Source organism: Rhinatrema bivittatum, chromosome 2, assembly GCF_901001135.1.
Source record: "Rhinatrema bivittatum chromosome 2, aRhiBiv1.1, whole genome shotgun sequence".
Classification (NCBI taxonomy): Eukaryota; Metazoa; Chordata; class Amphibia; order Gymnophiona; family Rhinatrematidae; genus Rhinatrema; species Rhinatrema bivittatum.
The window spans coordinates 258605848-258622561 of record NC_042616.1 but is presented as its reverse complement, the minus strand read 5'-3'; the positions used below and the strand labels follow the sequence as shown (position 1 = coordinate 258622561).

Here is a 16714-nt window from a genome sequence, read left to right as displayed (position 1 = left end):
GTGCGAAATAGGCAGCGAAAAGGCCCTTACCTTTTTGCTGTCAGCGCCGTCTTCATGGAGCCGGCCCAGGTGATGCCCCGACTCCTCCTCTTCTGGGGCCGACTCCGCCCCCATTTTGGTATCACGTGCGATCCACCTGGTAAATGACCCCTATAGAGTCTAAAGTCACAGTCCTAAAGTTTAGGATACAGATTCTCTACCACATTTCATTGGGACAAACCTACCTGAGCTTGGGGACTTTATTCTCCTCAGTCGCTGCTGTTGTTAAACTCACAGGCTCCAACGATGTAGCCTCTGTGACTATAGTTGAGCTCACCGGCTCACTAACAGCACACACCATCTCTATAGTTACCTGTGAGGGCGTCAACGATTCTTTCCGCAGGAGTGGGGGGATAAGGGAGACCTCCCCAGGTGAGACAGAGGCTCCTTCTCTTATCTCACCAGCGGGGATATTCGCCACCTCCATATTTGGGTAGGACCCTGTGTATTGTGGAATGGTACGTTGCCCTGGAGGGATGTTAGATGTAGAGGGAAATACTCTAACTTTCCCTTTTCGTTTAGAGGGCATAGCAGAAAAAGAAAAGTCTCAAGTAGAAATAATGAGGACTTACCCGGGCAATGCAGACACAGGAAGCACACCTCAAATTTCATTTCCTCCCTCCGGCAAGATCGCGAGAGCTTACTCAGGAAGGTTCAAAGGCCTTTTTCCTCAGCTGTATGATGTTAGGACTCATATTTTCGTGTTCCAATCTGGACAAAGGCGTGCGCCACTTTGGCACGCACGGCTTCAGCTCCACACCACTGAAGGCCCGCTTTTAAGGCCCCCTCTGAAGTCCCGGCAGATGATGTCAGTGTCAGGGTTCAGGCTGTCCGCGGCTGGGGCCCGTCGGAGCTGGATTCAATTCGCTCCCGGTGGGAGTTCCAACCTCCTTCTCCTCTCGTTCCCTCTCTCAGCCTCTCTATACTAATTATATTATTTGTTTGCAGCTTAGCTGTGACTCAAATTTAATAGCAAAATGATAGCAATGTAGTTTAGCACAACTTTTGCTTACAAATATTCTGTATCTATATTCATGGAGAAGTACTTCTCTGACTCTGCAATGGCTGTATATTGTTATGTGTTTTACATTCCCAATGTCACATACGTTTGCATAATTATTTTGACAAACGTTTTGGGGGAGGTTTTTGACCAGAGGCTGAAAATTTGGCATTCACATGCATTGTGCTTGGTTCTGAGGATTTTTCTGCCATTTAAAAGATTTATTTTGTAAAATGTTTTTGATGACCTTGTATATTCATTAGTGGGATTTTTCTTTTAGTGATCATTTCCATTGGTGCCACCATTCATGTTGTGTATTTGATTTTATATTAGTTTAGATGAGTTACTCTTTCAAAAATATTGACCTTGTGCCTAGTGTAAGAATCTTCAAAAAAATTATGACACACCATAACACAATTGTGGTGCTATTCAGAAAATAAAAAATATAATTTGGGATATAATTTTCTGAATAATTGCTTTTTTTTTTTTTACCAATTTGATTATATTGTTTTACACTTACCAGGAGTAGAGTATTGTTCCCACCACTGATGTGAGCTTGCTGCTTTCTTGTTTCTGTTTGGCAAGACCAAAGTCAGCTAGAATAAAAAAAAAAAAAAAGAAAAGAAAATAGAGACACGCAGATCATTACAATTTTCTTGGGATATACATTACTGCTTTTTAAAATTTGAACGTGATAATTAGTTTGGTTCATAACACCCACTTTGGGGTTTTCTTTTCTTGCACATTTTAGTGAAGTGCCATCTGTTTGTCTTTTACACCTATTTCAGTATTAATTAATGGCATGCATTAAAATGAGGTCTACCAGTTAAAAAAGAGCTAGAAGACACAATCCTTACTGATTCTGCTGTGCAAAATTAAAGCACATTAGTGAACAAAAATAACATGTTGAGAAATGTCCATTTTCTCAAACTGTCCTCTGTGTCTGTAGTAAATACACTTTGTACATAGGTATATGGGATAAAGGATTGTTAGTAAAAGTAATGAGATATATAAATGGAAAAATAAAAGAATCAAAAGGTACTGATAGCTTTAGCTATCTGAATTCAGGACTTAGAAATATTTATATGATTTGAAGTAAAAAAATAATCACATTTTGGGCTGGATTTTAAAAGCTGTACGCGCGAAAATCCAGTGGATTTGCGCGCGTAGAGTAGCTTACGCGTGCCGGGCCTATTTTATAAAGGCCCAGAGACGCGCGTAAAGCCCAGGGACACGTCTAAGTCCCAGGGCTTTACTAAAGGGGCGGTCCGGGGGTGGAGCGGGGCCATTTGCTGCTGTGTCAGAGGATCGAGTGCTGGCAGGGTGCCGGCATGTGCAACCTGCACCTGCCTCCAGGCAGGCGCAAAAGGTATTAAAAGAATTTGGGGGGGGGGGTTTACAGTAGGGCTGGGGTGGGGGAAAAGTTAGTGGAAAGGGTAGGAAGGTTAGGTTAGGGGGAAGGGAAGTTCCCGCACAGGCCACTCCGCTTGTGCGCTCATGTTATAAAATCAGGCATACATGTGTGCACGCCGGGTAGCGCGAGCACATATACGCCCGCACACAGGTTTGAAAATTCACCCCTTTATGTGTAGGGCTGACAAAGCCCCGACTCTGCTGTAAATAGAGTAACATTCCAGAAATGGGAGATTCAGGGGGGCATTAGTGCTTTTGGTAATTGATAGCAAGGGTTCATCCCCAAACAAGATGGTCAATAAGCAGAGGTTATTAAAGGTGGCTCAGTGAGACCTCTTCTAGGGAGTAAGGAGAAAGAGCAGTGGGCTGGGGCTCCAAGAAGGGGAAAGGGTGGTTTGTCTCTCTTTTCTAGTTGAAGGTTGGAGTGAATTCAGAAAAAGAACCATTTATATCAAGACCAGGAGGATTTCTTATCCCAATGTTAAAGGGATAGAGCTGTCATCCACAGGACTGGGTCATAAACCAGGTAAATGCATTAACTTTCCGTGCTTTGCAGTAATACCTACATAATTGCATTTTCCTACCTGTAGAGTGCTCATTTCACCATGGGGGGTGGAGGGGGGGGGCGTGAAAGAGAAAGAGAGAAAGACTATCTATAAGGCCCTTGTAGTAGTTAGGTATTTATATCTCTATAGGAGGCCCACCTAGTAACTCGAGGTGAGGTTTAGGTAGTAGTGTAGGGGTTAGGGGCCACTTTTACATGCAGAGTGAGATGTATGAACAGAACAAGTTCACTCTTGTGAAGATTTGATGTCCTTCAGAGTGAGGAAACTCACACAAAGATGAGATTTGTACAATGTTCTCTTCAACCTAGCTTGATGGACTTTCTCCCTGGGTAACATAGTGGCATAAATAGCTGCTTACTATGGTGCCACCCCCAGAGGTGCTGTCTCTCTCTCTTCCTTATCTCAGGCCCTTCCCCAGCCTAAAAATGTCCAAAACGGAATTTGTGAAAAATTTGCAAATTGCATTATGGACATAATACACAATACCGCACAGCTTAATGCAACTGAAAAAGGTGTAGTTATTTTTGGCGATATTGTGCGTTATGGCTTCGCAAAGCTAGCCCACTTTTTCAGAAATCCCACCCCGACTCCTCCCCAATCCCTCCCCTTTTAAAAATTTGCATCGCACCATATGTTATGGTGCTTATGGCATGCATTAAGGCATTTTTGCATGTGTTAAGGTGCTTTTTTTTGCATGCGATAACACCATAACCAATTTGATAGATGACCCTGAGTGTTTGATCAATTTTACGTATGTGACAGTGAGAACTATTTTGGCATAACTGAACTGTTTTTCTGCTTTTTATTCCTGAACTTCTTATTTTTTATTCAATAAACCACTCTTGTTTTGGAGCACTGCACTTGGTATGAGCACTGTTTGAAGAAGGGCTTACATATGTTAAAAAAAAACATGGTTCAAAGCAGATAGAATAACTAGTTTCAAAAAGAGATTAGAGAAAATGTTGAAGATAAATCAAGCATAGGCTATTCGCTTCATGGGGTTCTTTGATGAAATAACATATATGGTAGATCAGGCGATTGCAGAAGATGTGGCCCCACCCCAGAATTCCCCTAGACCACCCCTTTTTGACACTCATATATGTTCATACAAAAGTGAAGTGTGTATTTTAGACTTTTATAAAATATGGAATACATGAGTAGAGGCTACTTATGTGCATATATGCTAATTTTTACATGCATAAAGTTTTGAAAATTCACCTTTAATTTTTTACCTGAGGCAATGGAAGGTAATTGATTTGTCCAGGGAGCTTGCTATTCTAACACTAGGTTACTCCTCCAGTCCTCCCTACATCCACTTGGGCACACCCACCAACTGCTTTGGTTCCTCTCCTCTTAATAGAGAATCCTTTTGGGTGGGGGTCAATAAAATGAGACCTTGGACAAGAGTGGCACTACCTAAAGCAATCGCCTTGTCATAGTGGAATATGCCACCTGATACTCATAGGCTGTTTTGGAACATTTGTGGCTACAGAATTCATGAAGATAATTTCACATGTTGGTCTGCTGCAGCAGATCTTGACCAGCCATGGTACGAATTTCATGTCCCATCCTTTGCAGGAGTTGTGCTAGCTGCTAGGCATACTGCTCATCTGGACTTTTATCTATGATCCTCAAACTGATGGATTAGTCAAAAGGTTTTATTGAACCTGAAGGGTGATGCTACACAGGTTAATAACTACTGAAACAAGTCAGGAACAAATTTATAACTTTGCACATGTTCACCATAAGGGATGTCCCACAGGCTTCTACGGGGATTTCCCTCTTTGAGCTAGGATTTGAACAGCAACCCAAAGAGGTCCTAGATATTAAGGAATTGTGTGAGTTTTCTGGCCTTCACAGGATGAGTGTGATTGGCTAAGTGTTAGAAATATGATGGAGACTACAGTGGGTTGCCTGTAACACAAAAAAGAACATGGAAAAAGCCCATGAGAAGTAGGCTTCATACTACAATTGCAGCATCAGGCCACAACAAAATTCTAGCAAAATAGAATAGTAGGCTATATCTCAGGTGTTAGAGCAGAAGCCAGAGTGGACGAGGCAGCCATAACCTGGATGTACCTGGCCAGGGTATTCAGGTGGTCCTGCTGCTGCTGAAGCTGGTGCACTAGCCCAGTGATATTGGAAGCCTGACGAAAGTCCGCCAAGTTCATGGCCTCAGCAAACTGTGCCAGGTGACGTGGGTGTGAGCCCTTGATGCTGTGGCATAGTTCACAGAGCCTTGTAGACAAACTAAAAGGTCTAAGCCAACAGCTGGTGAATGCACCCTACAGCAGGACAGGCTGGAGCTTCATCTACCTGCCACCACCCCCAAAGGTTGAGCCCTTGAGTTCTGGCGACTGGCAGGGCTTAGATGGATCCCTAGGGTGGTTAGGTAAACATGAGACCAAGACATGCCAGAATCAGGACAGGCAAGAGACTTGAGGAGTTGAAGGTAGGCCAAAATTGGGGCAGGCTGCAGACAGACATGATCAGGTGCAAGTAAGAGATCAGGTCCAGGCAGTAGGCAATCATGGTCAGGTCTAGGCAAGAGGTCAGATCCAGGAAATAGGTCAGGTGGCAGGCAATCATGGTCAGGTCCAGGCAAATGGTCAAGATCTGGAAGTCAGGCCAAGGGAGACATACAGAAATAAAGGTAAGGTGTCATGCCTGCAGTAACCCACAGATAGTGGTGGACCAGAGGCAGGTTTGGGGGAGAATCAGGATTTATGCACATAATGTTAATTTTTAAAACATATACTCATAGAGGTAGATCTTTAAACAATAGGCGATCGCATACTTTTGTTGGCGCACCAGGCGCAAACAAAAGTACGCTGGATTTTATAAGATACACGCATAGCCGCGCGTATTTTATTTATTTATTTATTTAGAAACTTTTATATACCGGTATTAGTGGGGACATCATACCGGTTTACATTTGAACAAAAAGGCTTGAAAATACATGTTAACAGGGGAAGCGAACTGGGAGGGGGATAACAAGGAGAAGCGTGGAAAGAGAGATTAACATAACAGGAACAAGCATAAGTTAACAGGATAATTAGTTCCTTAATATAAGGAGGTTGTGATCACCATAAAGCGGTGCAGGGATCGGCGTGCGCAAAGCTGCCGATTTTGGGCAGCCTGCACGCGCCGAGCCGCGCAGCCTGCCTCCGTTCCCTCCGAGGCCGCTCCGAAATCGGAGCGGCCTCGGAGGGAACTTTCTTTTCGCCTGCCCTCCCCTTCCCCTCCCTTCCCCTCCCTTCCCCTGCCTAACCCACCCCCCCCAGCTATGTTTATCACTCCTCTGGTGGACAAACAAAGCCAGGTCTACCCTTCCAGCAGCGAATTCCGCAAGTGACGTTAACCACAGACGCATCCAACTTTGGTTGGGGAGCTCATGTCAACAACCTCCAAACTCAAGGTACTTGAAGTCACCAGTTATCTGGGTTAACCACCACTTTACCCGCATAAATGCCTTTGAAAATTGCCCTTCTTAAGTATTATTTTGTATAAATAGAATGGTTGTGTCCTTTGTTGTAGATATGGTTGTGTGTGAGCAAAATTAATGAATTTGAGCACAAGAATATGTATGGATGGATATGCATGGATTGGGTACCAGCAATGTTTCTTTATGACAGTGGAAGGTAAACCACGTGTAGTAAGTGAGAGGATTAAGCAGGTTGTATAGCAGACAATGTCTGGAGAAACAATTTTATAAAGACAAGTACCACAATCTGTTGAAACAAAAGCAGTGCTGTCTCTTTAAAAGTGGCTTTTGCTGTAAGAAAACACAGGCAGTGGCTTTTTCACAGCTGAAGGTTCTGTCTTCTTTTTATCTCATGATAGAGTAAAATGGCACGGCTTGTTTGAAATAAGAAAACTAGCAAAATCACTCCTGTAAATTATAATGGCAGTTGTGTGGCTGCAGCAAGTTACCTTCCAGATATATTCCTTCCCTCACTTCTTTTTGTGTTCAAGAGAGAAGTCTGTCCCAAACAGGGACACCACAGGACAAGCAAGGGCCTCAAACCTGAAAAGATCTGAAAGGTTGTGACTGCTTGGAAAATAACAATTCTCTCTCCCCCTCCCCCCCCCCCCCCCCCGAGTCTTTAGTCTATGTGCTTTAAGCATGGCCACAGAAAGGGAAAGGACTATAAATGCTACTAGCAATCAGAACAAATAAACTACTCTGCAGATTTTCTATGTATCAATATGAAGCAGGGCAACATGACTAGCCTTGAACTGGACAGGCAAAGGGCCTTGCTGCACCCTGATATTTCAATATTTCCCAATGGCTACTTGTGACATGTCAGGCTAGGTTAATAGCTTCTAACACAGCTTTGCCTTGGGTTCAATGAGGTGAACATTTTGTTATATGACATGTGGGTGCTGTTATAGTCATCACTAAATAAACTCTGTCCTATACATTTCAGAGGTGACTTTCGACATCTGAAAGCATGACACCATCATATTCCTAATCCAGCCTTCAGATAGTCAGACCAGCATCCTTGTATAGCCTCCCTGAGCAGCTAACATAATCAACATGACTGCCAAAGAGCCAAGGCCTTCACAAACTATACATGACAGTTGACTGTTTATTTATTTCTTTATTTTAAAAGACTTACAGCCTGCGCCTTCCAACATTTGGGGTGCGTTACAATTAAAACAATCATAATAACATAAAAACAAATAAAATTGTAACTAATACATACAGTCAATACAAAACCTGATGTTAGGGCCTAAGCAAGGAATGAGGATAAAGAAGAATATATTTGGGCAACAGTAAAAGACTGATAGGACAGTTAAGGGTCACAGAGGTCTTTGAAAGCTTGGTATTTCAGATATTTTCTAAAATCCTTGGGATTAAATAAGGATCTTAGGTGAGGCAGGAGGGAATTCTATATTATTGGACCGGCAATAAAAAATGCCCATTCGCAGGTTATTGCACGCCTGGTAATTCTTAGAGAAGGGACTTCAAATAGAAATTGATTTTTGGATATTAAACTATGTGAAGGAACATAAGAATGTAAGATGGAGTGTAACCATGGACTGTTGATATTGATGTTGGACTCTCTACCTAGGTAACATCAAGCTAGGTTGAGAGAACATTGCACAAATATCATCTTTGAGTGAGTTTCCTCACTCCGAGAGTCATCAAATCTTCACAAGAAAGCACTGTTCTGTTCGTACATCTCACTTTGAATGTCAAAGTAGCCCCTAACCCCTACACTAATACCTAAACCTCACCTCGAGTTACTAGGTGGGCCTCCCATAGAGATATAAATACCTATCTAGGGTTAGGGCATTATGGCTAGGTGCTCTCTCTCTCTGCACTTTTCATAGGTAGTAGCATAAACTGCCTATTACCCTAAAACACACCCCTTTTTCTATCACATGTGATATTTAGTGCATTTTGATAAATCCAGGCCTTGGAGTCGAAAGTGATGCCAAGATTCTGAGCGTGTTGGGTAATATGGAGAGTGATATTGCTAACAGAAAAAGTATTTGGGATATTATTGAACGCAGGATTACCAAGGATCATTATCCCAGTTTTTTTTTATAAATTCAGACAGAGTTTAATCGAAGATAAATCTAGATGTAGCAAGGCCCAGCTGTGCATAGTCATGTGCAACCCCCATGAGATATGCTAGCTTACAGTGACCTGTGAGAAGTTTGGGATTGCCACGATATGTGACATTTGCTTCCCAAAAGGCTGTAAGTGAAGGCCTGCTATGTGAGCACTCTGATGTCAGCACTGCCTCAAAACAGCTGAGGCAGTAGTGCCATCTGGGTCTTTGTAGGCCCATGTGACACTATGCATCCAAAGAACATGTGGATATATTCAGATGCACACAGATGTCAGCTAGGGAATCTGGCTGTAACATGTTGAGTCTATGATTGATGATTGTAACTGTCAGCTTTTAGCTTTAGGCTGTGCCTTTAAGCAGCTGAGCTACTTGTGATTTCTATGACTTATAGAGCACTTGAATCCATGTCCTAGGCCCTGCTGGAGTTCCATTATACCTATGCAACTATCTCACCAACATGTGAGGGCTAGGACAGGATCAAAGGCATAGCCAAGGCAAGCAAGAACGCAAACATTATGGCAAGCTATGTACACTGTTTTGGCAGTCCTACATAAATGCTATGGCAAAATGTGACTGACAATCAATCTGAATATATTAGGCCTCTGTCTGGGTCAGTATGTAACAGAAACCACTTAGGCCTAGTTAAGCAACATCGTGATAATGGAACAATATGTGCAATAGACAGTAGTAGACAAAGTAGATACAAAATAAACCTAACACCAAAGAAACATGGCATCTGGGGTGTGTACAAAATGGGCCAGATTTTAAAAGGGTTATGCGCATAAGGTACGCGCGTAACCCTTTTAAAATGCCCCTGTGTGCGCTGAGCCTATTTTGCATAGGCTTGGCGGCGCGCGCAAGCCCCGGGGCTTGCAAAAAGGGGCGGTTGGGGGCATGGCCAGGGGGAGTGGTGTCGGATCGGGGGTGTGTTCGGGGGCGTGTGGGCAGTCCGGTGGCGTGGCCGAGTGCCCCGACACAGCGGCCTGTGTCGGGGCCTGCTGCGCCAGCAGATAGCCGGTGCGTGTAAGTTACTACTGCCCGGAAGCAGTAGTAACTTTTCGAATAAAGGTAGGGGGGGTCTAGATAGGACTGGGGGGGTGGGTTAGGTAGGGAAAGGGAGGTGAAGGTGCAGGGGGGGTGGAAGGAAAGTTCCCTCCGAGGCTGCTCCAATTTCGGAGCGGCCTCGGAGGGAACGGGCAGCGCGCACAGGGCTCGGCGCACGCAAGTTGCACAAATATGCACCCCCTTGTGCGTGCCGACCCCGGATTTTATAAGATACGTGCAGTTACGCACGTATCTTATAAAATCCAGTGTACTTTTGTTTGCGCCTGATGCACGAACAAAAGTACGCCTGCGCGCGGTTTTTTAAAATGTACCCCAATGTGTACATGTCACTCGCATCTCTACCTGGTTCTAGCACTCCTGTAACACTGAAGCTGTACATCACAGCTGCCACACATGTCATTGCAGAAAGACATCAACCTAGTGGTATGGTTGTTCATGTCCTTGGCTGTTCTGCAATATGTCCTCCAGAGATACACGTTTGTCATACATGACACTGAATAGGACTGTCTCAAAAGGTTACTCCCATAGCTTTCACTGAACCTGTCTACCCCTGGGATGGTGAAGACAAACTGTGGCTGACATCCTGGCTGTCAGAGCCAAAGCACTGCTGACAGGATTTCAACATGGGCACCATTAGCCAAGGGCCGACAGAGCACTAATGGGGCACACCTGACCTAGGAATCCCTGTACCGTGCAGCCAAAAAGGTTTGGGTAGACAAGCGACTTTTCAACAGCTCCAAGAGAGAGGATTTGAACTGCTACTTGTTTTAAGCTGACCAGTTGAAAGTCTGTAGTGCTTGGCCACACACACTGATCTTAGTAGAAAGTGCTTTGTAGGGACACACAACATTAGTAAGCCTCTAGAGCAGAGAGAGAGAAAGCTGGGCCCTGACACTATGGCTGGTTGACCTAAATGTGCAAGCCACTAGGTCAAGTAACCAATGCAGTCACATCACCGATAGCTCCCAGTGTCAGTGCTATTTGCTGTAAACACATAGCCAGAGGGACTATAGAAAGAAGCAGCACCCTTTCCTATGAGCCAACCGTCACCATAGAGGCTGTTTTCAAAATTTTCAAACAGGTCAGATTGCCTAAAGGAATTGTGCGCAACTCCCAGGTACCTGGCAACCCCATCAAGGATGTGCAGTCAAGCTTCACAGACTACTTGCACATTGATAGAATGGAAGAACTTTCTGTTGTGGTAGATCTCCTCCCTGCCACGGGGTGGGATAATGGCTACATGAGTGTAGTCAATAGCTCCCAGAACATTTGGAAAATTGGTAATTGCATAAATGTCTCTCCAAGTCCAGTAAGTCCTGCCTTTCACAAGGGAATCTTATGTAATGATTAATGTGGCTATGTATAGCTGTTATGACCTGGCCCAAACAGTGAGAAAAGAATGTTTGTGATATTCCCCCGATGACCCCAACTGTTGTTTGGAAGGAACCAGAAGCAATAAAATGCAGGGTACATAACAATTTGGTGAGGCCTGGTATAATGCAAGACCTTTCTGTGACCAGATCCAAATTCCTCTGAGTTCTTGATATAATTCCATGACAGCCTGAGAGCTCAGGCAATACCTCGTAACCATGTGTTCCTCTGCAATCCCCAGCAATGTGGTTCGGAGTTGAAAGATGCGCTCCCTGTACCATCTGCATGCCTTCCAGCATGGCATGTCCTGCCTTGGGCCAGGCTTGCAGTTCTAGGCTCCTGTGCAGGTATTTCCTCCCTAGGAGGCCTTTGAACCTCCCTTGCCTGTTGTAGTAGTTGTTGTTGAGGAGTCCGAAACAGCCAGTATCCCACTACTAGTACACGTCCTCCTAACATTGTAGCTTTAGGAAAACAGAGCAGATAAGAAAAACTGTCTTTATTGGGCCACCAGTGCTGTGTCTGAGTAAAGGTCTCATTTTATCATGTGCAATAATAGCCATGATCCGTGATAATGGCCACTATAGCCCGATATAAACTTTTTTTCCACTCTACCACAAACCAAAAAGTTATTTCCCACGTTAAATTCCGCGTTATTATGCATTATTTTATTGAAAAATCAGTAAGAGTGCCTCATTTGCATAATTTTCTAGCTTTTGCATACTCATTATCATATGTGCGTGCTTACAGGCAACATAAGAAACATTGCACATCTATCGTGCATTAGACCCCATTTATTCGCCATAAGGCCCTAACACGGCTTGATGAATGGCTCTATTAGATTGTAAACTCTCTGGGGATAGGGAAATACCTACAGTACCTAAATATAATCTATGCTGAAAAAATAAATAAATAAAATAAGCAGACTGTTTTTGTATGAAGTGGTGCAACAGTTCATAAAAGCAAGAGAATCCAGTAATGAGAGGTGAAAGTGCGCATTGATAACTAGGTTTTTGCTTTGCAAATGTCTTCTATTGGAAGACACTTGAGGTGTGCAATGGATGAAGCTATTGCTTGTATCTGGTGGGCCCTGACTGGGTTTATGAGATCTAAATTAGTTGCTGTATAACAATGTTGAACGTTGACGCATATGGAGATATTTGAATTTTGTAATTTTTTTTTTAATCCTGTTTTAATTGCATTGTGTTGTTTTGTTTTTTTAATTGTTCTGTTTTAATCAATTATGTATCTTAAAACTGAAATATGCACTGAACACTGTGAAAGATGAGCACTATAAAACTTTTAATAAATAAAAAAAATAAATAGTCTGGTTTGAGAGTGTTCTCTTTGGCACACTCGTTCCAAGCCTGTTTGGGTCATATAACATGAACAGCTGGGATGCCTTCCTGTGGGATTGCATATGTTATTTGTAAATCACCAGGGCTCTCTTACAATCTAATGTATGATTTCAGCTATTTAATCTCAAGGTAACTGGAGATTCATGCAAAATATAAGTTGTTTGAAATATAAGAAACCTTTTTAGACACATGACAATATTTCCTATTTTGTTGCATTTTGTGGGTCAAAAAAAAACAAAAGCAAAAACCGCGAAATTTTGTGTGGGTTTTTTTTAAATAAAATAAAAAAACAAAAATACATCCAGAACCCACCCCAACCCTTCCCCTTTATTAAGCAATTCAAGCCCGACCACTTGAGCGGGTTCAGGGTTGTTTTTTTCTTTATTGAAAATGAAAAAAAATAAAATAAAATGATTCAGGGTGGACCTGAAATGGCCCACCCCTGAAATGGTACATAAAACACAATGAAATGTTTTTGGGGTACCACCCCTAAGAATATATATATATATATATATATATATATATATATTATATATGATCATACATTTCTTTCCTATTATTATTTTATATATATATACTGCTTTTTACAAGGTAAATATAGATTATTCTATACAGGACACAATGAGTAAATAACACAAATGCCCCAAGGAGGTTACAATCTAAGTGGAAGGAAAGGGAACCGTACATGAGATATTACAGTGGTAATGGTTGCTAGACCAGTGAGCGCAATGGCAGCCAGGTCATCAAAGGAGAAATGAGGTTCATGAACCCATAGAATATCTTACAGGAAGTTTGATATATTGCTTTCATTATATTCAGCAGAACCTACCCTATAGTGATCCCCATCATCTAGAGAGACTGCCTGTGCACCTCCATTTGTTCCATAGATAAAGCTCCCTTTCATGTCCTATAGTTGGCACTTTCACCTGTTGAACAATACAAGAAAGCATCAGTTGTCTTTAAATAAAAAGCATGCTTCTATCCTCATTTTTTCCCTGGGCATAAAGGCACTTAAGTTCATGGATCCAAATGTTCCCCTTTGTTACAATGTCTTATCATTATTCCCTCCTTTGATCATTGATGATACATATTAAATCCACATAAAGCTCAAGCAACTCATAATATGGGTAAACTGCATAAAAGGCTCTACAGCTGAAGAATGACTTTTCTCTTGTCTGCTAAAGATTTTATTCTGGCTTGCACTGGTTTTTAGTTACTTTTTAGGTGTCCGTGTAACAGACAATACTTGTACAAGATATACAGTCAAGAGAACTGCATATTTCATATAAATTATTCTAAACTGTCAAATTTGAAAAATGTTTACCAAGTTAAAGTTGAATAAATAGGTGTTTCATATTATTGTATACTTTAACATACACAAAATGATAGAATAAATTAATTGGATTCTAATTAATGCTGAGAGACATTATATATAAAGTTCAGAATAGGAGACTTGCAAAGATAGTTTCTAATAACCATACTTATCAGAACTCAATAAATAACCATGTTTAGTACCGTTAAGTCATTTATGGTTTATTTTAAAGATATGGTACTCATTAAAAAACAACACTACTAGTATCAAAAAATCAGTACAAATTGAGTTCTGAATAGTTATTAGACACAGTCTTTACTAATGACACCCATACTCTTTTGTAAAGAAATAAAAAGAAAGTGGGACTAAGGTACCACTACTTTATTCATTGCAATTTTGAGTTCAAAATGAAAATATATCAACATGCAGATATGACACTGAATGTGTATTTTAATAAATTTTGAATTTTTGTGACTTTGTACTAGATGAAAAGTTGAACAAACAATGGAAAACTTGTATATTTATTACAGTGGGTGTGGGGAACAAACTAATGATGACTCTTCAGTTACCAAAGATTTTGGTCAATCTACCCATCAATCTGCAGGAAACAAAAATCACTGACTTCTAATAGTGCTGTTAAGGACCAGTTCTAGCGATACTTGGAGCCATAGCACTCATGCTGAACCTAAACTATGCTAAACTGAACAAGAAAATATTCTGAAAAAAAAAAAAAAAAAGTTACAAAACAAGTAACTTTGGATCCATAAGTTTAACATCTTGGTATCCCAGGGAATGAATGAGGAAATTAATTTAACATGCTTTTTACCGTAAAGATAACTTCTACTTATTATGCATCTTTGCCAGTATGTAACATTGTCATCTAGAGGACATTCACTGTGGCAGAAATAGAGGTCACACAGAAAATGCATGTCCCTTGGCATGTAAGATTTCCATGAGGTAGATTCTATTAAATCTGTTAGCCTTCAGAAGAAAAATGTACTTCTACTAGGTTCATATTAAAGTAGTTTGATCTAGTTCTAAATTACATCTCCATTTATACAGGGATATACTAACATTAAAATTTCTTAAGAATAAGATTTATGAACAGATAAAAAGATGCCTTAATATCCAATAGAAATACACTGGAATAAGAAAAGTTTTATGAGAACAAATTGGAAAGTGTTAACCAAAAAAAAAAAAAAAGAGGAAATCTGTCTCCTAAAGAGAGTTGCACCTATGAGTTAGAACAGTATCTTACTGTTATTTATTTCATTTAGGACTTAAGACTGCAAGCCTTATGGGAATAGGGAAATACCTACTGAAAGCAACTCGCCTTGAGCTAAATCTAAAAAAAGCAAAAATCTTCACAGTTTTGGAGCTCTGACAGGCAATCCAGGCTTTGTAGAATAAAAAAATAATAATTTTGTAAAAGAAGATAATGGGAGATATACAGTATGGGTGCTCAAAAAGCTAACTATGTACTACAGCTTTCAAAAAGGTATTCAGTGCATACAGGAGGTACAGTCAACATGTATGTATTTATTTTCCCATATTTATCTCTCACCTTCTATTACATAGAGTTTAGAGTTTCAATATGAGTTACATACAAACCATAAAAGCATAACACAAACCAAAGAGCAAATTGTAAAAGATCATAGGAAAAAAACACAGTACAATCAAGTTAATGTATGAATGTCCACTGCTCTGCCCACAGACCAGCTCACAGGGAGCATAACTTTAACAAACTGTGCATGATCCCATAAATTTGCATTTATGGCCACACGCAGATCTACCCTATTATTATATAACCCACTCATATCATATACTCACAGATTATAAAATACGCGTAAATCTACCCAGCATAGGCGTCATAGTGGATAACACATTGAAATCGTCGTTTCAGTGTGCTGAAGCAGTCAAAAAAGCAAACAGAATGTTAGGATTTATTAGGAAGGGAATGGTGAATAAAACGGAAAATGTCATAATGCCTCTGTATCGCTCCATGGTGAGACCCCACCTTGAATACTGTGTACAATTCTGGTCGCCGCATCTCAAAAAAGATATAATTGTGATGGAGAAGGTACAGAGAAGGGCGACCAAAATGACAAGGGGAATGGAACAGCTCCCCTATGAGGAAAGACTAAAGAGGTTAGGACTTTTTAGCTTGGAGAAGAGACGGCTGAAGGGGGATATGATAAAATCATGAGAGGTCTAGAACGGGTAGATGTGAATCGGTTATTTTGTCTTTCACATAATAGAAAGACCAGGGGGCACTCCATGAAGTTAGCATGTGGCACATTTAAAACTAATCAGAGAAAGTTCTTCTTCACTCAACGCACAATTAAACTCTGGAATTTGTTGCCAGAGGACGTGGTTAGTTCAGTTAGTATAGCTGTGTTTAAAAAAGGATTGGATACGTTCTTGGAGGAGAAGTCCATTACCTGCTATTAATTGAGTTGACTTAGAAAATAGCCACTGCTATTACTAGCAACAGTAACATGAAATAGACTTAGTTTTTGGATACTTGCCAGGTTCTTATGGTCTGGATTGGCCACTGTTGGAAACAGGATGCTGGGCTTGATGGACCCTTGGTCTGACCCAGTATGGCATGTTCTTATGTTATGTTAACATTTGGGCCGGATATTAAAAGTTACACGTGGGCGTAGATTTGTGCGCACAATCCGGCATGCGCAAATCTATGCCCGATTTTATAACATGCTCGTTATAAAATCCAGGGTCGGCGCGCGCAAGGGGGTGCACAATTGTGCAACTTGCGTGCGCCGAGCAGCCTTCCTCGATTCCCTCCGAGGCCGCTCTGAAATCGGAGCGGCCTCGGAGGGAACTTTCCTTCCACCCCCCCCCCCCCCCCCACCTTCCCCTACCTAACCTGCCCCCCAGCCCTTCTAAATCCCCCCTTACCTTTAACTTAGAAGTTGCACCTGCCTCTGGGCAGGCGTAGGTTGCATGGGCCGGCCAATGGCCGGCCCGTGATTCCGGGCACAGTAGCA

The 16714-nt window shown here is 41.6% G+C and overlaps 1 protein-coding gene across 1 annotated transcript in view; it reads right to left on the bottom strand.

Annotated features, from left to right (window-relative positions):
• NEK10 (NIMA related kinase 10) overlaps positions 1–16714 on the bottom strand; it is a 587606-nt gene that overhangs the window by 315953 nt on the left and 254939 nt on the right. Inside the window, exon 23 of the mRNA XM_029587074.1 lies at positions 1560–1635. Within this exon, the coding sequence (XP_029442934.1) occupies positions 1560–1635 (76 nt within the window). The remainder of the gene's footprint in view (positions 1–1559; positions 1636–16714) is intronic.